The following is a 25,738-nucleotide window of genomic DNA, read 5'->3' as shown; positions in this document are numbered from 1 at the left end:
CCTGAGTTCAATCCCCAGTACCACAAAAATAAATAAAAATAAAAACTGAATAAACAAGGCTTTTCACTGCAGTATTATAATAGGAAAAGGCTGAAAACAATCTAAATATATCCATCATGAGACAAGAGTAGTCCCAGTACTTGGGAGGCTGAGGCAAAAAAGATTATCATTGAGAGACCGTAGTGAAGTTTTGTAGGGATCCCTTGGTCTCTTGGTATATAACAGGCAGAAACAGCAGCAGGAATGAGAAAAAGATAGACACGAGCTGGGTCAGGTGGTGGCCCATTGCCTGATTGGCAAAAGACCTTCGGAACAACAGTAGGGCCATTTATTTATACCTTTGCAAAGTTAGTATCAGGAGACACAAGGTTTCCTAGTCACAGGTAGCTGACATTGATCTAACAGGATGCTTTTTTCAAGACTGAGGTAGCTTGACTGCTTTAGGCACTGTAGCCTTGTCTTGCCCTCACACATAGGACCAGTTTCCAGGTTCAGCAGTTCCCAACAAAGTTTTACAAACTTTGCTTTAGCTTTATCCAGTATCCAATATTCTCATGAAAGAGATGTACAATGTGCTAATAAAAGGCAAAAACCGATGGCTGGAGAGGTAGCTCAGCGGTATAAGTGCCTTCTTGGGAAGCACAGGCCTATGAGTTAGATTCTTGGTACAAAAAACCAAAACCCAAAACCAAAAAAAACAAAAACAAAAAAAAAACCATAGTCACACACACACACACACACACACACACTTTAAAATATATCCAACATCTGTATGATTTTTTTTAAAAAGCCCTCACTCAACACAGGAGGAATAGAAAGAAACTCCCTCAACCAGATAAAAGGCATCTATGAAATAAATTCTTTTTCATCTATGAAAAATTTAAGGCTAACATCACTGAAATGGAGAAAGACTGGCTGATCTCCCTGCCCCTCCCCCACAAAATCAGAACAAGGCAAAGTCAGATGAGCAATACACACCTGTAATCCCAGCAGCCTGGGAGGATTGCCAAGATCCAGATCAAGCTGGGCAATTTAAGGATTTAGGCAAGAGCCTATTAAAAAAGAAGTAAATAAAAGCCAGGTGAGGTAGTCCACACCTGTAATCCCAGCCCTCTGGAGGCTGAGGCAGTAGGATCATTGTGTTTGAGATCAGCCTGGGTTATAAAGTGAGCTCAAGGCCAGCCTAGGCTGCTTAGCAAGACCCTGTCTCAAAACAAACAAATAAAAAACCTTATTGAATATTGTACTGAGTTTAAAGCCGGGAAATTAGACATAAGATGGATATTGAATTTGTATCTGGGCCATAAAATTTGATGATTGACAGAACTGGATCCAAAATTACTGCCACGGCCTGAAAGATAAATTTTTACAAAGGAAACCCAGCCTGGTGGGCTTGCCTTAATTCCTAATGTATCACTGGTTATAAAACCACACAATTCCTTCTTAAATGAATTAACTCCAAAAAGTTGTAGTTTACATCAAAATGACGTAGTTTACATCAAATATGAGACACAAGAATGCCAGTTGAATGCCAACTCTGGGATAAACTAAGATGAGCCTTCTTGTAACTTCTAAACTTTTTTGGCACTATTAAGAATTCTCAGGGGGGCTGGGGAGATGGCTCAGTAGAATAAGCGCTTTCCTGGCAAGTGCAACGGCCTAAATTCAATCCACTGTTCCTCAAAAGAAAAAAAAAAACAAAAAAAAAAAAAAACAGGAATTCTGAAGGCCAGGGAGATAGTTCAGTAGGATAAGCACCTGCATGGCAAGTATAGGGTCCTGAGTTCAATCCCTGGTACCGAAAAAGAAAAAAAATCTCTAACTTGGTTGTGTTAAATCTTTTGGACAGCAATTGTATATTATATTTTGATAGCTATCGGTTCAACAGCTTTCCATAACTGCTTTGGCGCCTGCTCTCCCGGCGACACGATGCATGTATGCTAAGGAAGTTCCCCTGCAGTAGAAAAGCGTGAACTGGCGTCTCAAGGAGGCAGCGGAAGTGTTAACAACTCCACAAGTTCGGGAAGGTGTCACAAGGTTTTCTGAGACTGCGTCTCTGACCCTGAACGGAAGTCATTCTGAGTCATCTTTGGAGGTTTCTTCAGAGCAATCCGCTTCCATGCCGGGTTTCCCCGTATACCCACAAGCGGGTGACCAGGTGGCAAATTTGTCTCTGTCGAAACAAGATAGTCTCCAGGAGTCCTTACCCTACTCCTCATCTTCCCACAGTAAAGATGGCGCCACCGTGACCGTACGTTACAGGCAACGTCACTTCCGTACTTCCTTTGTGCCCTGATCCAAGATGGCTGACGAAGCCACTCGCCGAGTTGTGTCTGAGATCCCAGTGCTGAAGACAAACGCCGGACCCCGAGATCGGGAGTTGTGGGTGCAGCGACTAAAGGAAGAATATCAGTCTCTTATCCGGGTCAGTTGGGCACCTACAGTGGACTGCGTCGCAAAGGGGTTGCGGGTAAATCAGGTGTCCCCAGAAATGGGCTCCGTGTGGAAGCCCTTTCCGGTTTTAAAATGTAATTTATAAATTCATAGAAATGAAATAACTGTGGATCTGGGAGACTAAGGACGGGTATTGAGGAGGAAGCAGAATAGACTCCGGTTAGGAGCACAGCGGGGCTAGACCTCGTGGCTTAAAACAGCAATGTGTTAGAGTTTCACCTGCTCAAAGGTGACGTGTCTCTCCTGCTCCAGCTGTTTGCGCTAGTGGATGCCAGAGACGTGGTCGGCAGTACTTGTTAGGGCCCTTAGCCCCAGCACACCTCTTTGCTCCTGCCTGCCCTTTTACTGGGGAGGAAAGCGCACTAGGGCCGAAAACTCAAAAAGGGAGTTAGTTGTAGAGTTGAGTAAAGCTCATGGATTGTAACAGCATTTTCTCAACTATTCCGTCTACTGAAAGAGAAGAACATTGATCTTCTTTGTAGTGTGGTCTCTGTCTGCTTCAGAGGCTACCAGTTCTACTCTAGGTAATCGGTTTAAAAAAAAATTTTTTTTTATCGTACCTCAAGAAACTAGAGGAGCTATAAAAGCACATAAAATGGTATTTAGGTAGACAAGAGTATCGTAGTGTTTATGTGGAGAGAGCAATGTTTAATATGGGTTGAGCGCATGAGAGATAACTTACCCAGCTTGAGTACACTTCTGCTTCCTAGAAGTGCTGATATGTGGGCTGGGACTTAAAGGACAAGCGTGTTAGCTTGAGTACACAAGGGCAGGAGAAAGATGCTCAGAGCAAAGGACAGCGTGAAGAAAACCACAGACTAGAGATGGCATGAGGCATACAAAGAAGCAAGTAGTTTACATCAAATATGAGACACAAGAGAGGTGAACAAGGTTGGGGAGATAGGTTTGAGCACTTGAGTTTTTATTTTATTTTTTAATTTATTTTTTAATTTATTTATTGTGTGTGTGTGTGTGTGTGTGTGTGGCCAGCTCAGCCCACCTGGGGGCAGGGCTGGCTGGCATGTGATGCTGGGGGATTGAACTGCGGTCCCTGTGCTTTGCTCAGCTTGTTCTAAGTAGGTGCTTTAGACCACTGAGCCATCTCACCAGCCCGAGCACTTGAGTTTTATATATATTTTTTCTTTTTCTTTTTTTAAAATGTATTTGGTACAGGGTCTCAGTACCAGCTGGGACTCATAGTGATCTTCCTGTTCTAAACCTCCCTGGCACTGGGATTACAGTTGTGCACCACCATGCCCAGACCTGGTGGCGAGCTCAGCATGCCCAGGGGCTGGGCCAGAGAGGCATGTGGTGTGGAAGATCAAACTCTGGTCCCTGCACTTACTTGCCTAAACTCGCGCTTAGTCCACTGAGCTATCTTGCCGGCCCTAGAGCACTTGAGTATTTATTTATTTATTTGGCGGAACTGGGGATTGAAATTCTACTGAGCCATCTCCTTGGCCCTTGAGTTTTATTTTTATAGGCTTTGAGATGCCTTTAAACAATTTTAGAATGAGTAGTAACATGGTCAGTTTGAAAGAAAAATATAATTGACAGGAGTAAAATTGAAGGTCAGAGACAAGTTAGGCTGTTATTAATTCAAGTGAAAAAAAAGATGATCTAAACTAGACAGTTGTGGTAAGGCTAAAAAGAAGGGCTGATTTGAAGAAATTCAGAAGACAACATCAGTAGGACATCGTGAAGGATCAGTGGAGTGAAGGAATAGGGAAATCAAGGGTGATTCCCGGGTTTTTAGCTTGAGTGATTAAGTGAATGGTAACACTGCCACCAACATTGGGAGTGAAGGGAGAGAAACAGGTCTGAAGAAATAGTAAATTCAAGCTTGGACACTATGAGCTTCAAGTATCAATGAAATAATACTTAATTGGATACTGGAATCTGACATTCTGAGGAAAAGTCGGGATAAAAGATTAAGATCTGGAGGCAGGTATGGTGATGCACACCTGTAATCCCAGCATTAGGGAGCCTGAGACAGGAGGATCACTGTGGGTTCAAGGCCGATCTGGGCTACACAATGAGTTCAAAACCAGCCTGAACTACATAGCAAGATCCTGTCTCAAAAAACAAAACTGATTTTGGGAGTCATCAGTACATGGGTAAAAGTAGAAAGTTGGAAATAGGTCATCCAGGGACAGAGTATATCATGGAGTTGGCTGCGGTAGACTTTTTTTTTTTTTTAATTTAGTGCAGAGTCTACAGGGTCTCACTACACAGATCAGACTTGTAGTGATTCTCTTATTTTCAGCCTCCCAAGTGCTGGGATTACAGGCATGCCACCACACTCAGTCTCAATTGCTCTCAGCACGCCCCGGTGGCGGGCCGGCACAGCAAGCTGATGAGGATCAGCCTTCCAGAACTTCCAACCCCTGCGTCTGCCTTAGCAGGCACTTTAATCTGCTGAGCTATCTAACCGGCCCTTGGGGTTAGACTTTTATCAAAAGTAGGAAAAGATGATAGAAGGTAACACCAAATCTTTTGTGCCTGCTAAATAGGATAGAACCCAAGCATTCTATTCTTTTCTCTGGGCAAGCCCCCAATTTACCAGTATAGCCTTGTCTTCAGCTTTTCTAATGTCAGAAAAGTAGGGTAAATATGCTGAAGGACAAAATAATCACACTTTTTTTTTGGGGGGGGGCAGAACTGGGGATTGAATTCAGGCCCTTGCGCTGTCCAGGGAAGCGCTTATTCCACTGAGCCATCTCCCTGGCCCCCACACTTTTCTTTTGAGGGGAAAGGGGCAGCCCATGGCCTTAACACCCTGTCAAAGATTTCTTCTGTCCTTTTAGTATGTGGAGAATAACAAGAATGCAGACAATGATTGGTTCCGTCTGGAATCTAACAAGGAAGGGACCCGGTAAGCAGACCATCTTGGGAAGTATAGGGTGGGACTCTTGGTTTAAATAGTTTGACATCCCAAAGCCCACTATCAGAGCTACCATGTTAGCTGTCTTTACTTCCATACTCCAGAGTTCCCCAGTTCCTATCCCAGGAGTCTCCTACATAGGTGACCTAAGTCATTGCATATGAGAGGAATGGACAGTTGGACTGAGTTTGAGTCTTTATTATAGGTGGTTCGGGAAATGCTGGTACATCCATGACCTCCTCAAATACGAGTTTGACATCGAGTTTGACGTGAGTGTGTTGGAGTGGGACATATGAAGGTTAGTAGAAGAGGAAAGATTAGGTGCTTGTTATAAGCCAGCTTTTATGTGTGTGTGTGGTACTGGGGATTGACCTCAGGATCTTTACAATGAGCTACCTCTGTGACCCTTTTTGGTTTTGGGGGACAGGGTCTTGCTAAATTGCTCAGTTTGAGATTGAACTTGCAATTCTTCCTCAGCTTCCCAGAACACTGGGATTATAGGCATGAACCAACTACACCTGGTTGGGCTAACCTTGCTTGAAAGGACCAAAGAAGCTGAGGATATTGGTGCATGCCTGTAATCCCAGCACTTGGGATGTTGATGCAGGAGGATCACCACAAATTTGAGACCAGCCTGGGCTACAAAATGAGTTCAACAGGCTGGAGAGACAGCTCAGTAGAATAAGTGCTTGCCTGGCAAGCACAAGGTTCTGAGTTCAGTCCGCGGTACTGCAAAAAAAAAAAAAAAAGAGTTCAAGACAAACTTGCACTACATAGCAAAACCCTGTCTCAGACAACAAAAACAAAACACCAAAAAAAACCCTTGAAAATTGGGAGGGGAAAGTTAAGTTTTGAAACAAATTACAGTTATAATTTTCATATCCAGAATCCTGGTATGTACATGCCACTTGAGTTTGCTGAACATTTTCAACCAAGTATGTTTGATTAGATTAGTTCCTATCTCAATTCTCTGTTTCATTAAGTCTTTATAATTCTTTCAGATTCCAATCACATATCCTACTACTGCTCCAGAGATTGCAGTCCCTGAGCTGGATGGGAAGACAGCAAAGATGTACAGGTAGGCCTTCACAGGAGAGGAAAAGAAGCCCTAAGTGAAGAAGTCGAGAGGCAGATTTTTTGCAGCATCTGCTGGCCTAGAGGGCTCTAGACCTCCCTCCCCAAGCCTGGGCAAAGTACTTAACTTTGTTCTTTATTCTGAACAGTGGCAGTCATTTGTGCCCCCAGAGGCTGCCATGCTGCGTGGTAAACTTTGCATGCCAGCACCCTCTTGTCCCTCTCATAGGGGTGGCAAAATATGCCTGACTGATCACTTCAAACCTCTGTGGGCCAGGAATGTGCCCAAGTTTGGACTAGCTCATCTTATGGCCCTGGGGGTAAGTTTCATATATTTGGTAAGTTGGATTGGGAGTGGGGCTGAGCGGTATAAGTACCTGAGAGTGAACAAGAGATGCAGTAATAGTGTTGTCCTTTAGTGTGTTTCCTACAATCCCTTCTGGAACCAACAGAATCAATAGAACCAACAGAACAAGGGGCATTGACTTGGTGATAGGAGTCTCATGGGGTCTCCCTTGCATTGCAGCTGGGTCCCTGGCTGGCAGTGGAAATTCCTGATCTGATTCAGAAAGGTGTGATCCAGCACAAAGAGAAATGCAAGCAATGAAGGCTCAAAGGACTGAGACAGGATAGAGGGACCTCTAATAGGTCATGTGCCTGTTTTCTTGTGCATCGTTCTTCTCATTTATCTGATGGCTTCCCCCTACACCCACCACCTCCGGTTGTTACCAAATAGCTGCCTTGGGCATCAGGGGGGGGGGGGGGCGACAGCGACACAGTCAGTAATGCCAGTTTCTGTACAGACAGAAGAAAGACTTGGACTTTGGGAGACCAAGAGGTGATTTATATCCTCTCCCCAAATAGAACAATGGAAGCCTTGTTCCTGGAGACAAAGGGGGAAACTGAAAATGAGTACATACCCTTTTTGGTTTCTGGAAATAATCCATCAATAAAAACTGCTTCCTGTGGTAGCCTGTGGTTTTCATTGGTGACTTTTGTTGTTGTTTCATTTTTGTTTTTTGAGACAAGATCTCTTGTGTATTTCAGGCTTTTTATTTTTTATTTTTTTTTCTTTTCAAAGTTTTATTGATAAACATATAGCAATGAGACAGTTTCAAATCAAATCGAAAGTACAGTTTCAAGAAATCAGGCTAACTTTTAAAAAAAAATTTTATTTGTGTGTGTTTGTGGCCAGCTCAGCCCACCAGGGGGCGGGGCCGGCCGGCATGTGGTGCTGGAGGATTGAACCGCGGTCCCTGTGCTTTGCTAAGCTTGTTCTAATTAGGTGCTTTAGACCACTGAGCCATCTCACCAGCCCTAACTTTGAACTCACTGTATAACTCCGGGCTGGCCTCAAACTTGTAGTGATTCTCCTGCCTCAGCCTCTCAAGTGATAAGATTACAAGAGTGTGCCACTACTCTTGACTACATTGGTGGCTTTTAACAGGATGAGCAGGCAAAAAGTGGAGGCTCTAGAGAAGGGGAAATGAAAGATGTCCTCAGCAGGAGCTAGGGCATGAGAGATTTGCTCTCCCTGCTGCTGAGATCTGCCTTCAGCAGTGAACCGTGTTTACTGTTGCTTAAGCCTGCAAGGAACTTAAGGAATGTTTTACAGATCCAGCATTCCCAGCCTTCTAGGATCTTCTCATCCAAATGCAGAATGCTAGATGCTTCTTCACTGCTCTGCAGGCTGGACCCAGGTCTGCAGCTTGCCACACTGGCACCCAGCCTGACGGGGAGGAATCTGTGCTGCAAGCGTCGTAACCATTTTTTCGACCGTCTCATCGCCGTGTACCCCAGCATGGGTGACTGGAGGGTAGACTCGCTTTGGAGTAACTCGCTTTGGATCAACGGTTTAAAGACCACTGTGGCCCAGGCTGGGAACTAGCGGTTCTAAAGTTGGCTTCGTTTCCATGGTGTCGGCCCTGGAGCCGTGGGGGCGGGCTCACGCAAGCGCCGAGGAGGCGGGTGGAGGTAGCGGGATGTGGGCGCGCAGGCGCGTTGCGAGACGGTGAGGCCGGTGGCCGGTGGCCGGGCGGGACCAACAAAGATGGCGGCGGCCCTTGCGGTGGGAGCGACCTGGGCACCAACTGCGATTAAAGCTGCAGCCTGGCCCGCTGCACGGGGGCTGCACGGGGGTAGGAGGGGGTGGCCTTGAGCTGGAGCCTGGCCCCGGCTGGCCTCCCCCTCTGCCTCAACGGGGGACAGGTACGGCCGGGGCATCGTGGTGGGGTGGGGGGGGGCGGGGAGCCAAGGGACGCTAACTCCAGACCCCAGAGGACATCCTCCACAAAGGCGGAGAGGCTCGTGGGGACCCAGTGCGGGCCTGGGAGATCTGGGCTAGAGGGACAGCATACCGGGACTGCGGGGAATGCGCTGCCGGACCCTGTAGCCAATCAGCGGCCTCGGCCTTTCTGCCCTCGAGGGGGGCGGACCCGGGTACAGCGCTGCTGTGGTGGGAGGGGTGCAGAGATTAGGGGTCTGGGAGTTGTATATCCGCCAGCCTGTTGCCCCCTGAGTCCCAATCCACGTCGGAGCTTGGAGGTGGGGGAGGGAATGGGTTGCAATCACCCATTCAATCTGCTTCATCTGCAACCTAGTGGGTTCGAAGATGGAATGGCTGTCTTTTGGGTTGTTATCCTTGTATCCACACTCCCATTTGATGCAAGGTTCATGGCACATCCCACTTAACTAGCTAGGGGTGAGGAGGGCTCTTGTCATGAGTCTATGGAATGTAAAGACAATTCAGAGTGTGACTGTGAAAGGCTTTCCAGTAGAGCTGTATTCTGCAAGGAGGAGGTGGGATACAGAAAGGGTCAAAGTCATGAGCTGCTTAGTCATTTAGTCAGTTGTTTACTTGAGTGATACTAAGTATTGTCTTTGCATCAAATAAAATGCTAAGTACATGCTAAGTACTAGGGTGACAATGACTGATCTGATAGACCTGATTCTTGTCTTCAGAGCACAGAGAATGTGGTATGGAAGACTAAGTTCTCACATTCCTCTGTAACTCAAATGTTGACTCTCTCTTCTCCTCTCAGGCGCAGCTTGTGGTGTCCACAATGCCCCAGGCTTCTGAGTACCGCCTGGGCCGGACTCGAGAGCCACCTGTTAATGTGCAGCCCCGAGTGGGGTCTAAGCTACCATTTGCCCCCCGAGCCCGCAGCAAGGAGCGCCGCAACCCAGCTCCTGGGTCAAACCCCATGTTACGACCTCTGCCTCCCCGGCCAGGTCCCCCAGATGAACGGCTCAAGAAACTGGAGCTTGCACGGGGACGGACCTCAGGCCCTCGTTCCAGAGGCCCCCTTCGGGCAGATCATGGGGTTCCTCTACCTGGCTCACCACCACCAACTGTGGCTCTGCCTCTCCCATCCCGGACCAACTTAGCGCGTTCCAAGTCTGTGAGCAGCGGGGACTTGCGCCCAATGGGAATTGCCTTGGGAGGGCACCGTGGTGCTGGAGAGCTAGGGGCTGCCCTGAGCCGCTTGGCCCTCCGGCCTGAGCCACCTGCTTTGAGACGCAGCACTTCTCTCCGCCGTCTTGGGGGATTTCCTGGACCCCCCACCCTGCTCAGCATACGGACAGAGCCTCCTACTTCCCATGGCTCCTTCCATGTGATATCTGCCCGGCCCTCGGAGCCTTTCTACTCTGATGACAAGATGGTAAGGACTTGCAGCACACGTGGCCTTCCAGCCTCATGCTCCTCTGTATCTCCAGCTTTCTTGCTGTCAGTTGGCTCTTTTGTCTCCTTTTCCCCAAAATTCCTTTCTCAGTCCAAGGACTCATTACTCATTCATCTCATTTTGGGAGCCTTTTAGACCCTTTTCTGGGTTGTCTGTGACTCCAAAGCATTGTGTGCCTTTTCAGTCCCCAGGGAATTAACCCAACTATTTAGAATTCTTCTGAGTCCCCAGGCCCTTTCTTTTCCTTACTGCACCTTCTCTCCTAGGACTCTGTCTAGGCCTAATTAATCTCTGGAGCTGAAAAGGGGCAGGATCAGCACATCTGAGCTAATGTGGTTGCCCATTTCCCGAGCTAAGTGAGCTAGCCTGACTACAGTTAGAGCCAGAGGAGAGGGTGCAAGAAAGGGCCACGGGGGCAGGAGGAGGCTTTGGGGGCAGCAAGGTGGGAGTGGGGAGCAGCTGGGCAACCATGCCAGTGCTTGGGGAGTTGCCCCAGGAGCTGCAGCGCCGCCTAGCTTGGCACAGGAGTAAGTGGGGGATAGGTGGAACAGCCATGGCTGAGTCGGTGGTGCACTCAGCTGTGATGGGCTTACTGCTCATGAACAGTGAGGTAGGGAGACCAGAGAAGGAAAGAGGGTAGAGGTTGGGCATGAATGGGCTGGGGGAGGCAGTGGGCAGCATGCTGTTGAAAGATTTCAGGTAGGATGCATGGGACGTACTGACCATACTCTGACCTTCCAGGCTCATCACACATTGCTTCTGGGCTCTGGTCATGTTGGCCTCCGAAATCTGGGAAATACAGTAAGAGCCATTCTCCTGTCCTTCCTCTCTAAACAGATGTGAAATGGTGCTGGGGGTGGGGAGACCCTGCAGACTTGGGAAAGATATATAAAAAGAGCACTAAAGCTCTCCTAAGGCTGCTGGGCATTGGTCTGGAGAGATAACAGCAGTGTCCCTGCTGCTCCCCAGTGCTTCCTGAACGCAGTGCTACAGTGTTTGAGCAGTACTCGGCCTCTTCGGGACTTCTGTCTTCGAAGGGACTACCGGCAAGAGGTGCCTGGAGGGGGCCGAGCCCAAGAGCTCACTGAAGGTCAGTTAACAACTGCTGTTCCCTTTTGTCCAAGCCCCTTGCAGGTCTGTCTGCCAGTGCTTATGGTCCCCAGCCCTTTATTTATTAATTTTTACCCCAGCCCTTTGTTGTTTTTTTTTTTTTTTTTAATTTTATTTTATTTATTTATTTATTTATTTATTTTATTTGTGTGTGTGTGTGTGTGTGGCCAGCTCAGCCCACCAGGGGGCGGGGCTGGCTGGCATGTGGTGCTGGGGGATTGAACAGTGGTCCTTGTGCTTTTAGTTTGTTCCAAGTAGGTGCTTTAGACCACCGAGCCATCTCACCAGCCCCCCCAGCCCTTTGATCTGATAGTTCTATCCACTTTCCCTGTGCTTACTTTCCTAGGAATTGTTTTTGTACCCTCTGAGCTTCCTCCTGCTTGCCTCTTTGAGACATTTACTTTCTGTTTCCCTTCCTCACTCCCACCCCAACAGCCTTTGCAGATGTGATTGGTGCCCTCTGGCACCCTGACTCCTGTGAAGCTGTGAATCCTACTCGGTTCCGGGCTGTCTTCCAGAAATATGTTCCCTCTTTCTCTGGATACAGGTAGGAGAGCTGGGGGGGTATAAGATTTCTCACTGGCCATATCTCGGGGTAGGCCAAGCTGGGACTCCTGCAGCACTGTTCTGAGCCATGATGTGCTCTCCGTCGAGGATGCAGGGGTCCGTATCTGGGCAGAGGACTAGGAGGGGGTCAGCTGCTCATCTTCTCTGTCTGGCTGTAGCCAGCAGGATGCCCAAGAGTTCCTGAAGCTCCTGATGGAGCGGCTACACCTCGAAGTGAACCGACGAGGTCGCAGGGCGCCGCCTATCCTGGCCAATGGTCCAGTAGTTCCCTCTCCACCCCGCCGAGGAGGGGCTCTGCTAGAAGAACCTGAATTAAGGTAAAGGTTGCTTCCCCTCCCTCCTCTCCACAGTAGTCAGTGTCCACATTCATCTTTCCCGGAGCTGAGCTAGTTAAAATTGGAGGAACTCCATTAGCATAAAAATGCTTTGCGAACCAGTGTAGAAGTAGAAGGAAGGAAGGAGGGGGAGGAGAGAGGCTGATAGATGCAGATGGAGACAGAAGATAGTGCTAGATATGTTACCAAATTGAGGAAGGAGGGGATAATTAATTTACAGCAAAGTACATGCAAAATGCTTGACGCCAGGTGGAGGAAGATAGCATGTTCTTCTCTTGTGTACATCTTTTCTTGTCCTCTTATTTTGTATTCTGTAAAGTTCTCCAAAGCATTACTCATTTAACCAGAAATTTAGGGAAGGATGCTGGGCATGGTGACACACACCTGTCATCCTAGTGTTCACAAGGCAGAGGCAGGAGGATCCCTGTAAGTTCAAGGCCAGTGTGAGCTACATGGTCAGTTTGAGGCCAGCCCGGACTACATATAGCAAGACCCTGTCTCAAAAATGGAAAAACAAAAACAATCAAACACACAAAATAACATTGAAGTTTAGGGAACTGGGTCATGGGTGGTGGGCAGCGCTCTGTGGATCACGTCAGCAGTGTTGGGGGTACCCAGTGTTTCTGCTGTCTCATGGGTACCCTCCCCACTTCCCTTGATCTGTGGTAGTGATGATGACCGAGCCAACCTAATGTGGAAGCGTTACCTGGAGAGAGAGGACAGCAAGATTGTGGGTATGGAATGGGACAAAGCAGGGGGAAAAAGTTGGGGTGGAGAGGGGGGCTTGAGGGAGAAAAATGGATGCTGTCAAGGGGTGTGGGAACAAGACCAGCTGGTGATGTGAGATGGTGTCAGGAGTGGTCAGAAGTGTTAGTAAGAGGTGGGAAAAGATAGGAAAAAAGAAGGAAAGTGTCTCAAGCATCCAGCAGCGACCTGTCTCTTGCCTTTTTGCTTCTGTCTAGATCTGTTTGTGGGCCAGTTGAAAAGCTGTCTCAAGTGCCAAGCCTGTGGGTATCGCTCCACGACCTTCGAGGTTTTTTGTGACCTGTCCCTGCCCATCCCCAAGGTGGGATTCCAGAGGATTTTAGGGGTGAATGGAACACTGATTCTGTGACCCAACCCTACCTACCCCCAGAGTGTGGGTGGGAACCTTGTGGATCTGTAGAGCAGAACTGAAGCCTGGATTGATTAAGAATTGGAAAGGGAAATTAAGAACGTGCTGACTCTTACTTCCTCTTCCCCCCCCAGAAAGGATTTGCTGGGGGCAAGGTATCTCTGCGAGATTGTTTCAGCCTTTTCACCAAGGAAGAAGAGCTAGAATCGGAGAACGCCCCAGTATGTGGAGGTTCATAAGGAATATGTAAGGGTGGGAGATGGGGGTGCCGCATATAGATAAAAAGGGATGCATGTTGCCACTGAATGCACAATAATAATTGTATCTCTCGGTTTATGTCAGGTATGTCCTGTTACTCATAGGGCCAAAAGGTTGTGATTCAGAGGATACAGAAATAATGGGGAGTACACTAAATTTGAATGTGGACTGGAGTGTCAGAAAAGCCACCTGAGGTAACAGCACACTAACTTAACACTGTCTGCCATTTGTTCAGGTGTGTGATCGATGTCGGCAGAAAACACGAAGTACCAAAAAGTTGACAGTACAAAGATTCCCTCGAATCCTCGTGCTCCATATCCTAATCCTTAATTCTTATTTCTCTTAAGCCGTCTCCTATACATTTGCTTTCCTCAGCCTCCTTGTTTGCAGAGGTTTGGGAATTGAGTTTTCCTTTGGAAAAAGAATATCTGCCCACCTTTTTCCTTACCATTTCCCAGTATGTGTTGGGGGAAGGGAGTGGACATTTAGAACTGCAGTCCCTCTGAGACGCCCTCCTAAATGCTCCTTAACTAGCACTTAGATCTGAATCGATTTTCCACCTCTCGAGGATCCATCAAGAAAAGTTCAGTAGGGGTAGACTTCCCATTGCAGCGACTGAGCCTCGGGGATTTTGCCAGTGACAAAGCTGGTGAGTGTGGTAGTGAGGGTCCTAAATTGCCTCAGGAAGGGCCACAGCTGTGTGGGTAGAGCGATCATCTCTAACCCCACAGGAAGCCCCGTATACCAGCTGTATGCCCTTTGCAACCACTCGGGCAGTGTCCACTACGGCCACTACACAGCCCTGTGCCGGTGCCAGACTGGTTGGCATGTCTACAATGACTCTCGGTGAGAACAGCCTCCTATTCAACTCCTTTCCTATTCCCACTGCAGCCCTAAAACACTCCCTTTCTGTGAAACCCCAGGAAGGAGAGTGCTTGCTAAAAGGTTGGGGGGGGGGTGGTGTCTCTCCTCTCTCCTTACCTCTTCTGGAGCACCCTGATCTTGTCTTGTGGGGAGGGAATATACAGTAACGACTACAACCCCTTCCCCATCTCCCTTCTCCCTAGTGTCTCCCCTGTCAGTGAAAATCAGGTGGCATCCAGTGAGGGCTACGTGCTGTTCTACCAACTAATGCAGGAGTCATCCCGGTGCCTGTGACACCCACTTTAAGCCCTGGCACCTGAAAACCCTTTCCAACACCCTTAAACCCCCAGTCTCCCCATTTACCTCAGAGACGTCTATTTTTGTGTCTTTTTAATCGGGGAGGGGGGAGGGGGTGGCTGTAGCTCCCATTATTTTTTTTATTAAAAATTACACTTCTACCTGGAGGCTCCCTTGTCTCCCAGCCCCGTGTACAGAGCTCACCAGGCCCTTGACCATGTACAGCCCCCAAACCCTCTGAAATCTCACTTTTTGTGAATAAATTTAATAAGAAAAAGTGATGCTCTTATTTGTGTTGGTGCTCACGGGGGTGGGGATAACGAAACAGTTCAAGGGGTACTCTGGGGACCCAGTTCTGCCTCTGAGCAGGTGGGGGCGCGCTCGGGACGGAGTGGGGAGGGACGGACGCGTGCACCGAGCAGTTGAAGACTTGGTATGGGAAGGAGACGCTGCTGGGAGGCCTGCAACTAGGGCGGCGGGGGCTGCCGAACTTGGGGGCTGCCCCTCGAGGGCGAAGCATCCGAAACCCCTGTTGACAAACACTGAATACGTTGCCGGGCGGCCCTAGCTCCCGTAGGCCCGGTCTGTTGCTAACATCAAGGAGCTGTTTATGGAGCAGCCTCCCGGCGGACTCTCCTAGCGTGCCTGTGTGCCTTTCCCAACACCAAAGCTCATGGGGCCTTCCCTCCAGGGCTCTCACCCAAACTGCGCCTGGGAAGCCTGAGCGGGGGAATGCTAACTCCGAACTCGCCTCGCCCTCTTGCCCCGGAGGAGGGCGGTGGCAGTACTCGCTAAGACGCAGCACCGAACGGGTTAACCTCCGGGCTCACAGATCCGACTCTTACCTCCCACGGCTACCGTCGCCCCGTCTCGTGGCGTCATTGCCAGTTCAGTGCTCTCATTGGTGGACATGAGCCAGAAATCACCAATCCAGAAGGAGAAAAGAGGAACTCAGACTCGCGCCGCCAATAGAGTGGACGGAGGGTCGGAGGGTCCGAAAAGGTTGGGGGCGGGGGTAGCCTGCCAGAAGTACAGTGCTTAATTAACCGGTTGAGATGCGGATGCAGAGCCCCTCAAGACTCAGGTCTCCAACCTGCTGGCCGAGGCCTGCAAGAGCAGATAACGTGGGTGTGGCCCTTATCTGAACACAAGTCTTTGGGGAAGACTTTGCACTTCTACCTCTTCGATCCCTCATTTTCTCTTGCTTCTAGCTATCTGGTAGGAGAGTCCCGGCACCTAGGCAAAAACATCGCCGTTCCACCCGCCCATTCACTCACGTGGGGCGACTCTAATCATTAAGTGGCCTAGGGTGGAAGGCGGAACCGCGAGGCCTTCGTTGCAGAAGTTCCTTGAGGTCTACCAGTCAATCTTGCCCCCTTTCCCCAGGCTTCCCAATGGGCCGTACCGTGGTCGTGCTGGGTGGAGGCATCAGCGGCTTGGCTGCCAGTTACTATCTGAGCCGAGCCTCCTGCCCTCCTAAGGTGAGTACCCCACCTACGTCGGAGGCAATGAGTGTTAATACTCTTACATTTCCAGGGAAAGTTAGATGGATCCTGGCCCTGGGATGAGGCCCCCATCCCCCGCCCCATGGTGCTGCATTATCTCCTACTTGTTTCCAGGTGGTCCTAGTGGAGGGTAGCAATCGTCTGGGAGGCTGGATCCGCTCAATTCGAGGGCCAGATGGTGCGGTCTTTGAGCTTGGGCCTCGGGGAATTCGACCAGCCGGAGTACTGGGAGCTCAAACCTTGCTCCTGGTGAGAGGCTTGTGGAAGAGAGATGGCAGAGGGGACAGAGCTGAGGGGAGGAAATACACTTGGTGGGTCAGCCCCTTCTAATTTCTGCTCTCTCTGAGGGGGTGTGGAGAGCAGGTTTCTGAGCTTGGCTTGGACTCAGAAGTGCTGCCTGTCCGAGGAGACCATCCGGCTGCCCAGAACAGATTCCTGTATGTGGGCGGTGCACTACATCTCCTACCCACTGGCCTCAGGTAAGGGCCTCTCCCTTACTGCACGCCCTTCCCTTCTGGCCTCTTCCTCACATCCTTCCAGTTCGTTATCCCTGTCTGTCGCTTCTTTCAGCAAAAGGGGCCCAAATGAATGGAAATGGTTTGGTGGAGCTGAGAGGGTAAACCAGGCCTTCCCTCTTTACTGTACCTTCTTCCATGCAGGGGGCTACTCCGCCCTTCACCCCCCTTCTCCAAACCTCTGTTTTGGGCTGGACTGAGAGACTTGACCAAACCTCGGGGAAAAGAGCCTGATGAGACGGTGCACAGTTTTGCCCAGCGCCGCCTTGGACCTGAGGTGACACTGTTCAGAGGCCTCAGGCCCCTCCCTTCTCAACCCAGCTGCTGACCTTGCTGCTCAGACTTATCCCCAGGGACTCTCTTGTATCACCTAGGGATGCCCTTGTACTACTCTGGTAATCTCCCAAACTCAAGTGTTAGGAATGAAATCCTTCACTTCTTGCCCATCCTTCTGTGACAGTCGGAATGCCACCCAGTTCACCCTTTCCCCACTCCACTCCCCACCAACTAAGGGTGAAAGAAGCCAATCAGTGCAGCTTATTCCTTGGCCTCTCATTCCCAGTCTCACCCTTAAGGTGGCCTCTCTAGCCATGGACAGCCTCTGCCGTGGAGTATTTGCAGGCAACAGCCGTGAGCTCAGCGTCAGGTCTTGCTTTCCCAGTCTCTTCCAAGCTGAGCAAAGTCATCGTTCTGTAATCCTGGGGCTGCTGCTGGGGACAGGTGAGGGGGGCTTGGGTCAAAGGGATATTAAGGACTGCTTAAAGAGATATTAAGGACTGCCAAAGTGAGGGATAGGTACAAGAAGTGCTAGTTTGGTAATCGTTTTGCTTCTTTTGCTGCAGGGCGGAGGCCACAACCAGCTGCAGCACTTATTCGCCAGGCCCGGGCTGAGCGCTGGAGCCAGTGGTCACTCCGTGGAGGACTGGAGATGTTGCCCCAGGCCCTTGACAGCCACCTGACTACTAGGGGGGTCCATGTTCTCAGAGGCCAGCCGGTCTGTGGGCTCAGCCTCCAGGCAGAAGGGCACTGGAAGGTAGGGGAACCCCTGGACTTTTTTTTTTTTTTTTTTTTTTTTTTTTGGGATTGAACTCAGGTTCCTATGCTTGCCAGGGAAGCGCCTATTCCACTGAGCCATCTCCCCCGCCCCATATAATGGACTTCTGTCCATGTTTTTATCTTTGTCTAAGAGGATCAACTAGGCCAGGGGTGACAGAGCTAGAGTTACACATTGTTTGCCTTAAAAGCTGTGTGGACAAAGGTTACTCCAGGTTGTTAGGCCTTTTTGTGGGCCTTCCTCAAAGTCTCCTTTGATGCACATCTGTGGATAGCAGTAGTGCTTGTAAGTGGCTTGGGGATGGAGAAAGGACAGTCGAGCTTCACTGAACACTTCAGAGTGGCCACACTGGCACCTGGCCCATTTCCCAGAACATATAGAGCAGTGATCTCTGTGAGGATGACAGGCATTCAGTGTCTGCATCCTGGATCAGCACCCAGCCTTGCCTGCCACTGGAGTGCTGGGATACTTGAAAATGAGGCAACGAAAGTCTTACCCTGCCCTGAAATTCATTATCACTGTGTTCACTGTGTCTCTCAAATGTTTTCATCTTCTCAGGTCTCTCTAGGGGACAGCAGTCTGGAGGCTGACCACATTATTAGTGCCATTCCAGCTTCAGGTAAGGGTGCAGACTCTCTCGTTGCCTAGCAAGCATAAAGGGAATAGCTGTACCTTCTTGGGCCAGCAGAACCACACCCTATGCAGCCCCTAACCCAGCCACCTCTACTGAGAGTCTGATCCCAAAGACAGCTGATGTAATTGTGGTGTGAACCGGCCTCTGCCTCATCTCCAGAGCTCAGTAAGCTGCTCCCCGCTGAGGCAGAGCCCCTGGCTCACGTCCTGAGCACCATCACTGCCGTGTCTGTAGCTGTGGTGAACCTGCAGTACCGAGGAGCTCATCCGCCTGTCCAGGTAGATAAAGAGGAAGAGGGGAGACACAGGCTCAGCCGGAGCCCTTCCCTCCTAATCTTAGCGATTTCTTCCTCTCCAGGGATTTGGACATTTGGTGCCATCCTCTGAGGACCCAGTCGTTCTGGGAATCGTGTATGACTCCATTGCTTTTCCTGAGCAGGATGGGAGCATCCCCGGCCTCAGAGTGACTGTGAGAGGGGACAGCTTTGTTCAGTGGGCTTTCCAAAGGTCTTCTGCATTCCAGCATAAGCAAGACCAGACTGGTCAGTGCTGTATTCTTTCCCTAGGTGATGCTGGGAGGTTCCTGGTTACACATACTGGAAGCTAGGGGCCGTGCCTTATCGCAAGAGCTGTTCCTACAGCAGGCACAGGAAGCAGTTGCCACACAGTTAGGACTGAAGGAGCAACCAAGTCACTGCTTGGTCCATCTACACAAGGTGAGTTGGGGCCAAAGCCATAAGCTCCCACGGTAGGCCTTGAAAGTATCGACTGATAACATATTCGTCTATATACGTCAGCTGTAACTTGGAAAACCAGTAATAAACTTTTTTTGACCTTCCCCTCCTATCTCCCCAGAACTGCATCCCCCAGTATACACTAGGTCACTGGCAAAGACTGGGTAAGCTTGGAAAGCAGCTGGGCTGGGGAGGGCTGGGAAACAGAGAGCCCAGCGGTGATACTCCTTTCATTGTTTCCCTCCAGAGTCGGCGATGCAGTTCTTGGCTGCCCAGAGGTTGCCCCTGACTCTGGCTGGTGCCTCCTACAATGGGGTTGCTGTCAATGATTGTATAGAGAGTGGGCGCCAGGCAGCAGCCAGCGTCCTGGGCACAGGATCCAACAGCTGATCCCCAGCTCCCACTCATGAAAATAAAAGTTGGTGGTGCTTAACTTGGCCTAGCCATTCTGTCACCTGGGAGGAGGGGGACAAAGTGTGCCTAGGATGCAGAAAGCAGGAGCAAAGGCGAGACAAAGTCCTTTATTAGAAAATATATCAAAATCCCAGCCCCCTGAGCCTGGACCAGAAAAGGGAGCTACTCCAGCACTGGCAGAAAGTACCCAGGGAAGGGTTTCCTTCACCAAACAGCTTCCTGGGAGCCATAAATAGAATAAATATTCACAGAGGTCCCAGGACAAGCCAGATTAATCTTGGAAGGGAGTGATCTCCACAGAAGAGGAAGGGGCTTGGGGTCCAGCCCTGCTCCTACCCCAGGGGCAGGGAACTCCCAGGAACCATCACATAAAATCATGACGTCAAAGATTCACATTCATAAGGCCTGGCAGGTGACCCTAGAAAGAGTGATCTCCCAGGTCTAGAGGAGCCCAGCTCCAGTCCAGCAGTGCGGAGAGGCCCCTGCCCCCCAGCATACCACTGAAGTTCAGTTTCCCTACAACCCTCTAAGCATGAGGAGCTGAGGGTGGGGAGGACACAACCCTCTTATTCAGTTCCATGATTAAGGTGGGCAAGAAGAAGTCAGTGTGAACCACGGTGGGCTGTGTGGTTGGCAGTAGGCAGAACACCAGGCCTAGCTGGGGGCCGGCGCTGCAGCATCTCTTGACGGAAGGCCTGGGAAGAACCAGGTGGGTAACGGGGACCAGAGGGAGCCCGGGGACCCCGAGGGTCAGTCCCAATATCAGCTGTGACATTGGTATAGAGAGGACCCAGCTCTCGAGCCAGCAATCGGTATGTCAGTGAGTTCATTCCATCTTGTGTCCAGGAATTCTGGGTACGGACCAGGAGGTCAAATCTGAGGGTGAAAAGTTGGACACTAAGATAGAGAAGGAACAGTGAAGAATCTAGGGACCCTTGGAGGTTCCCTGGCCTGGGATACAGAGCCCTGAGAATCCAGTCACGATTGCCAAGCAGTTCTCCCTCTTACCTGTGGGGATTTTCCTCATTGCCCTTGTCGACTCGGTGCTTTATCATCTTATAGTGGCCCACAGATGTAGGGGGCCTTGAGATCTTCATCCCAGCCAGGCGCACCCTATGGGCAAAGGGAGAGGGTCATAGAGAGCACAGCGTAGGAAGGCTGCTGGCAGCAGCACACATAAAGGCCGGCAAGGAAGGGCTGCACACTTCTGTGCACAAAGCACAATCACTACCAGTGAGGGAGAAAAAGCAGCGAGTTCAAGAAGGACAGGGAAAGTCAAATAGAAGGCTGAAGAGGATATAAAAGCTGGATGCATCCAAATCCATAGAGCCCAGGGCCGGGGAGATGGCTCAGTAGAATAAGCGCTTGCCTGGCAAGTGCAAGGGCTTGAGTTCAATTCCTGGTTCTGCAAAAAAATCCATACAGCCCAGTGCCAGATAGCGCCCTGGGCCTTTAAGCAATTGGCACAGGTGGGTTGCTTCCTGGATGGCCTCCAGGAACTACCCTGCAGTGTGGGAGGGACAAGGAGAGGGGCTACTTTGTCGAAAGAGTCTTAAAACACTTAAGAACCTAAACTCAACTGTGTGTGTGTGTGTGTGTGTGTGTGTGTGTGTGTGTGCACGCATGTGCACACATGCTAGGGATCTAACTCAGGACTTTGTGCATGCTAAACACATGCTCTATCACTAGACTACCCTAGCCCAGCAATTCTTCCTTGGAGTAGTAGCTAAGCTGCCCCTCCACTGCTTTCCCCTGCCTCTGTGTGTTATGAAAGGAGTAGAAACAGGTAATCAGATCTCAGTTCTCACACACAGAAGCAAGAAGTGAAGATGCCCTGGGAAGGAACTAGGAGAATATGGACATTTCAGATTTGCTGGGTGATTTGCGTGCGCACACACACAGGATGAGAATTCAGGTAAATGTCACCCCAGAGGACACAAGGGGGAGGGGAGGAATGGGTGCAGCACACTGAGCCCGAATATTCACACCAGATATTAAACTGGGTCAGCTGAGGCTGGAGGTCAAAATGTTTCACATGCTGAAAAAATGAGTTAGCTCCATGCCAAATAGCACAGGGCTTTTTTCCTTTCCTAAGTGATTCTAGACCCCATGGAGCACATCCTTGCTCTCCCATGTCCACAGGAAGTGGTCTGGATGCAAGCCCAGCAGAAGGCAGAACTAAACTGTCTGTAGGCCCCTTTCCAGCTCTGGAATCCCATGACAGTATTTCCTATTGATCTTATCTGCTCTCCTAGGAATATAACTAACCGCTTATAGAAAATAGAAAGATGACAGAATGCACAGCAGCATGCAAAGCTGACTTGGGTAGACTGAAAAGACTAAAAGAAAGGAACACACTCAGTATAGGACCAGAGAGCTAAAGGTTAGCATTGGGAGGCTATGGCCAGGGGTGGTCTTAAAGGCTGGGATGGGAAGGGAGGTGGTATCAGGAAGTCTAACCTGGTAGCAATGTCATCATCCTCACCACCCCAGCCCCAATATTCATTGGGGAAGCCATTCATCTTCAGGTACTGGTCAGGAGTGAGCGCTGAGACTCCTCCGAAGTACTGGGGATATGGGAGGCTAGGGAGAGAAAGATCCTTGTATTCCACAAGTCCTTTGGAGAGACATCCCTACCCACAAGCCCCTTGGCTGCCCTTCCACAAGATGGTTAATTTCCCAGCTTCCCAGGACCCTTCCCTGCCCTCTACCTGTATCCAAACTTGTTCATGGCAACAGCAACATGGCGGGGTCCCCGGGGGTCACACACATAGAGATTATGGTCATTTTCTGGCAGGAGGTCCACATCATGTAAAAACAGGCAGTCCCATTCTTCGTCACGCAGGGCCTCCCGCACCCCAACATTCAGTAGCTTTGCCCTGTTAAATGTTCCATTCCCAGCCTGGAAGAAAATGGAGGGGGACTAGGTTATGTGACAACTAGCTTAATGAGAGGGGTAAAGTAAGAAAGTGTTAACAGAGAAAGCTCAGTGGGATGTGCAGTAGGAGAATAAAGGGAAAGATAAGCTATCTTTTTCAGTTAACTATTCAACAACTTTTTAAAATTTTTGCATAGCAGTATGTGCCTGATATTTAGGTGCTACTGTATAGCATTTTGTCCTCATAACAACTGTGTGAAACAGGTGATGTATTAATTTGTCTCTCTGTTTTCTGTTGTTGTTTGAGACAAGTCTTACTATGTAGTTTAGGCTTGCCTTGAACTCAGTGTAGCTCAGGCTTGTATTGAACTCTTGGCAATCCTCCTGACTCAGTCTCCTGAGTCCTGAGATTTTTGTATGCACCACCATGCTTGGCTTGTTTGTCTCATTTTACAGTGATAACTATCTAGCTCAAAGTCATGCATGTCACAAGTTGCAGAGTTAGAGCTTTAGCCCCCATCTTCTCAATTCCAAATATGCATATGCCACTTCAAAAAGGAACGATCAAGGAATAGTGCCAGGGATGTAGTTCAATGGCACAGCACCTGCCTGGCAAGTGCAAGGCTCTGAGTTCAATTCTCAGTACCAAAATCAAAAGAAATCGGCTCAGAATAATGAGAAGCATAGGACTAACAAGTTTGGAAGAACAAGGCCAGGTGCTCCTCCACATTCCAGAGTCAGGCCTCTTACGAATATTCCAGAGACTCATTACATGGGAGAATAGCATTTACTTGAAGGCTTCTTTACACAAAAGACAAAGCGGGGTGGGTAGCGGGGGTACCTGGTGGATGACATAGATGCCGTAAGCAAGCTGCTGGCGCTGCAGGAAGGGGTGCAGGTGGTAGAGCAACAGGCGCAGGTGGTGCTCCCGGGCACGATGGGGTACAATGATGGCCGTTCGGGAACGGGGCTCACAGCCTGCAGGGCGGTACCGGCCCCCAGGCTCTACCCGGGGATTCCGCTCCACAATCTCTGCTAGTGATGGCACTGGGCTAAAGGACACAGACACGGGACCCACTGTTGAGAGACAATGGCAAGGTCAACAGTTGGAGGTACAAGGAGAAAAGAACGAGCACAAGGAGAATAGCTCTGACCCTGGCAATCTGATTTCAGGCGGTGTCCCCAGGCCTCACTCAGAAAGCTCCTCAGCCTTGAGTTTCCCTCCACCGCTGCTGTCTAGAAGGTACAGGTTCCTACCTAGCCTGTCTGCCTTTTGTAGGGCTCCATAACTTCGTCTTGCCACACAGGATTTAAATGTGCAGATGGGGGTGGAAAAGAACAAGGCTAGCAACTAATTAAACTAGGGCTCATCTACTGGGGAAATAATTCCTACCCTGGGGCAGAAGGAGCCTATAAATGGTCAGACAGCAGAAAGTTGCAGCTCAACATGAGAGTCTGGTATAAACTGAATGCAGTGTTCTCTGTCCACATCCGCCCACCTTCAGAGGACCTGAATCTCTCTTTAAAAGTTTTTTTTTTTTTTTTTTTTTTTTTTGCGGTAACCATATAATCCTAGCCCCTAGCTGGTTTTGAACTCACTGTATAACCCGGGCTGGTCTTTTTTTTCCTTTTGCGGAACCAAGGATTGAACTCAGGCCCTTGTACTTGCCAGGGAAGCACTTATTCTACTGAGCCATCTCCCTGGCCCTATTTTGTCATTTTGAGACAGGATCTTGCTATGCAGCTCAGGCTGGCCTTGAACTCACTTTGTAGCCCTGGCTGATCTTGAACTCACACTGATCCTCCTACCTCAGCCTCCCCAGTACTGGGGGTAAAGGTGGACACCACCACGCCTGGCAGAGTACCTGAGTCAGCCCCATTCTGGCCACTCCATGCCCACCCAATGCTCCTCACTCCCACACCTTGTCCTTTCCTTTGTCGTTTTCCTTTTGCACTCACCTAAGAGAGGAGATCTTTCTGGACAGTAGGGCAGACCTTGAGGAGCTGGAGGACCCCCTGGGGCCCCAGGCAGATGGCTGAGGTTACTGTAGACATCTCGAGGGTGAGAATAGTCAAATGTTGGCCCCTGATCCCGGCCAAATAGGGCACTAAGGCTTCGGAATCCCCCTAGTGACAGGTACATCATGACAGCCAGCTGGGAGCCCACAAGCAGGGCCAGTGTGCAGGGCCGCTCCAGCAGCCTCCGCAACATCCTGAGGTGAGATCTAGGGAGGGAGAGAGGGGAGTTCTGGAAGCAGGCAGGAAAGGAGCAATGCAGCAGAAAGCCAAGCAGATAGAGGTGAAGGTGGTGCCAGGGGCAAAGAGGAAAAAGTTACAGAGCAAAGTCACAGAATGGAACACACAGGTGTACAATCACGCATGGAAAAGAAACACAATGTAAGCTCCAATGGTGGTACCTGTCATGTTCAGCTGTTTAACTCTTCCCCAACCATTCCCACCATCTACCCTCTGTCCCCTCCCCCAAGGATGCATACGTCATCCAAGTCCGTGTCCCTGTCAGAAGTCTCAGGAGAGCCCCCCTCCCCTCAAGTTCAGAGCAACAGAGACTCACCCGGATTCAGGCTGTCTTCTTCCCAGTCATGGGGGTACCAGGGGGCCCCGGGGGTGCAGAGATGTGAGGCATTATCTAAAATTGGACATGCCACAGAGGACAGAAAAGGGCTCCATCCGGCTCTCCACCAGGGAATCTGGGACCGGCTGGAACAGAAGTGGAACAGAAGTGGTCGAGATAACCAGCCACCTGCATGGATGGGCAGAGATCAAGAGCAGGTTGAAACCGGTTCCAGAGGAAGTGAAGGAAAGTGGGTGAAAAGAAAAAGAGATGAAGATGTCAGGTCATTGACCTTTCTTTCTCCCAGGCTGCCTGGAGTGATCCTATATACACTGGCAGGTTTATACTCAATCCATTGCTCCCACTCCAACAGGACAGACTTGTTTGAGGATTGGGGGCACAGTAACTGCTGATTTCCTCATCAAAAACCTGTTCAAGAAGCGACACGGTTTTGAGAGGACCATTGAGTAGCCTCAGGAGCGACCAGAGAAGTAGGAAACACGCTCCTTGCGTTCTTCACGCTCCGCAGGTGCAGGGAGCTGTGCACCAGGGAGCTTCGGGGAGTGGGGTGGGGGTGGCGTCCTCTACCTTTTCCACTCTTCCCTTCTGATTGATGAAGGGTCACTGATGGTGAGAAGAGCAGGGGCAGAGGCAGCCGGGGTACCTGGGCAGGCTCACCTGGAGGGGCGTGGTCAGCACTGGGCCAGGGGTTAGAATCCCGTTCTTTCAGAGCACGCCCATCTCATCCCCATCTCCCTTTGCGTTCGCCCTCCTGCGCTAAGTGAGCCCACCC

The 25,738-nt window shown here is 49.9% G+C and overlaps 4 protein-coding genes across 9 annotated transcripts in view; 3 read left to right on the top strand and 1 right to left on the bottom strand.

Moving 5' to 3' along the window:
- The first annotated feature begins 2,221 nt into the window (after positions 1-2,221).
- Ufc1 (ubiquitin-fold modifier conjugating enzyme 1) lies at positions 2,222-7,167 on the top strand. The gene is made up of 6 exons (XM_004639909.3): positions 2,222-2,425; positions 5,262-5,329; positions 5,544-5,607; positions 6,340-6,416; positions 6,642-6,732; positions 6,939-7,167. Exons 1-6 carry the CDS (start codon positions 2,303-2,305, stop codon positions 7,017-7,019), a joined length of 504 nt encoding a protein of 167 aa, XP_004639966.1. The 5' UTR covers positions 2,222-2,302; the 3' UTR covers positions 7,020-7,167.
- Positions 7,168-8,445: 1,278 nt separating this feature from the next.
- On the top strand, positions 8,446-14,921 carry Usp21 (ubiquitin specific peptidase 21). The gene is made up of 13 exons (XM_023699814.1): positions 8,446-8,620; positions 9,454-10,074; positions 10,837-10,896; positions 11,065-11,185; positions 11,641-11,752; positions 11,931-12,089; positions 12,777-12,841; positions 13,070-13,173; positions 13,356-13,442; positions 13,715-13,795; positions 14,023-14,128; positions 14,211-14,325; positions 14,547-14,921. The coding sequence occupies exons 2-13, from the start codon at positions 9,475-9,477 to the stop codon at positions 14,635-14,637; spliced, it is 1,701 nt and encodes a 566-aa protein (XP_023555582.1). The 5' UTR covers positions 8,446-8,620; positions 9,454-9,474; the 3' UTR covers positions 14,638-14,921.
- Positions 14,922-15,181: 260 nt separating this feature from the next.
- On the top strand, positions 15,182-19,512 carry Ppox (protoporphyrinogen oxidase). Of its 4 annotated transcripts, none has more exons than XM_023699816.1 (13): positions 15,182-15,642; positions 16,027-16,121; positions 16,260-16,394; positions 16,509-16,624; positions 16,805-16,937; positions 17,236-17,380; positions 17,503-17,693; positions 18,273-18,333; positions 18,508-18,626; positions 18,706-18,816; positions 18,914-19,063; positions 19,203-19,245; positions 19,329-19,512. In XM_023699816.1, exons 2-13 carry the CDS (start codon positions 16,035-16,037, stop codon positions 19,469-19,471), a joined length of 1,434 nt encoding a protein of 477 aa, XP_023555584.1. In that variant the 5' UTR covers positions 15,182-15,642; positions 16,027-16,034; the 3' UTR covers positions 19,472-19,512. The 4 variants fall into 4 exon arrangements, with proteins under 4 accessions (XP_023555584.1, XP_023555583.1, XP_004639964.1 ...); XM_023699815.1 differs by having other exon boundaries at positions 15,615-15,858; XM_004639907.2 differs by having other exon boundaries at positions 15,616-15,764.
- A 74-nt stretch (positions 19,513-19,586) lies between these two features.
- Positions 19,587-25,738, bottom strand: part of B4galt3 (beta-1,4-galactosyltransferase 3) — a 6,463-nt gene continuing 311 nt past the window's right edge. For 2 of the 3 annotated variants that reach the window (XM_023699851.1, XM_023699854.1), the window contains exons 2-8: positions 24,946-25,134; positions 24,333-24,621; positions 23,215-23,450; positions 22,207-22,397; positions 21,956-22,078; positions 20,504-20,608; positions 19,587-20,371 (exon numbers count right to left, since the gene is read on the bottom strand). In XM_023699851.1, the coding sequence (XP_023555619.1) occupies positions 20,098-20,371; positions 20,504-20,608; positions 21,956-22,078; positions 22,207-22,397; positions 23,215-23,450; positions 24,333-24,585 (1,182 nt within the window). In that variant the 5' untranslated portion in view covers positions 24,586-24,621; positions 24,946-25,134 and the 3' untranslated portion in view covers positions 19,587-20,097. The remainder of the gene's footprint in view (positions 20,372-20,503; positions 20,609-21,955; positions 22,079-22,206; positions 22,398-23,214; positions 23,451-24,332; positions 24,622-24,945; positions 25,135-25,738) is intronic. The other variant, XM_023699852.1, reaches the window with a different exon arrangement.

This window comes from Octodon degus, unplaced genomic scaffold (assembly GCF_000260255.1).
Source record: "Octodon degus isolate 3935 unplaced genomic scaffold, OctDeg1.0 scaffold00116, whole genome shotgun sequence".
NCBI lineage: Eukaryota > Metazoa > Chordata > Mammalia > Rodentia > Octodontidae > Octodon > Octodon degus.
The sequence above is the reverse complement of the archived record's forward strand: the minus strand, read 5'-3'. Positions and strand labels throughout refer to the sequence as shown.

Coding starts and splice junctions, on each gene's coding strand:
- Ufc1 (XM_004639909.3), top strand. CDS start 2,303: ATGGCTGACGAAGCCACTCGCCGAGTTGTGTCTGAGATCCCAGTGCTG. Junction 2,426..5,261: donor AATATCAGTCTCTTATCCGG/GTCAGTTGGGCA, acceptor CTGTCCTTTTAG/TATGTGGAGAATAACAAGAA. Junction 5,330..5,543: donor TCTAACAAGGAAGGGACCCG/GTAAGCAGACCA, acceptor TCTTTATTATAG/GTGGTTCGGGAAATGCTGGT.
- Usp21 (XM_023699814.1), top strand. CDS start 9,475: ATGCCCCAGGCTTCTGAGTACCGCCTGGGCCGGACTCGAGAGCCACCT. Junction 10,897..11,064: donor TCCGAAATCTGGGAAATACA/GTAAGAGCCATT, acceptor GCTGCTCCCCAG/TGCTTCCTGAACGCAGTGCT. Junction 13,174..13,355: donor TGTCCCTGCCCATCCCCAAG/GTGGGATTCCAG, acceptor TTCCCCCCCCAG/AAAGGATTTGCTGGGGGCAA.
- Ppox (XM_023699816.1), top strand. CDS start 16,035: ATGGGCCGTACCGTGGTCGTGCTGGGTGGAGGCATCAGCGGCTTGGCT. Junction 17,694..18,272: donor AGGCAGAAGGGCACTGGAAG/GTAGGGGAACCC, acceptor TCATCTTCTCAG/GTCTCTCTAGGGGACAGCAG. Junction 18,817..18,913: donor TCCCCGGCCTCAGAGTGACT/GTGAGAGGGGAC, acceptor TTCTTTCCCTAG/GTGATGCTGGGAGGTTCCTG.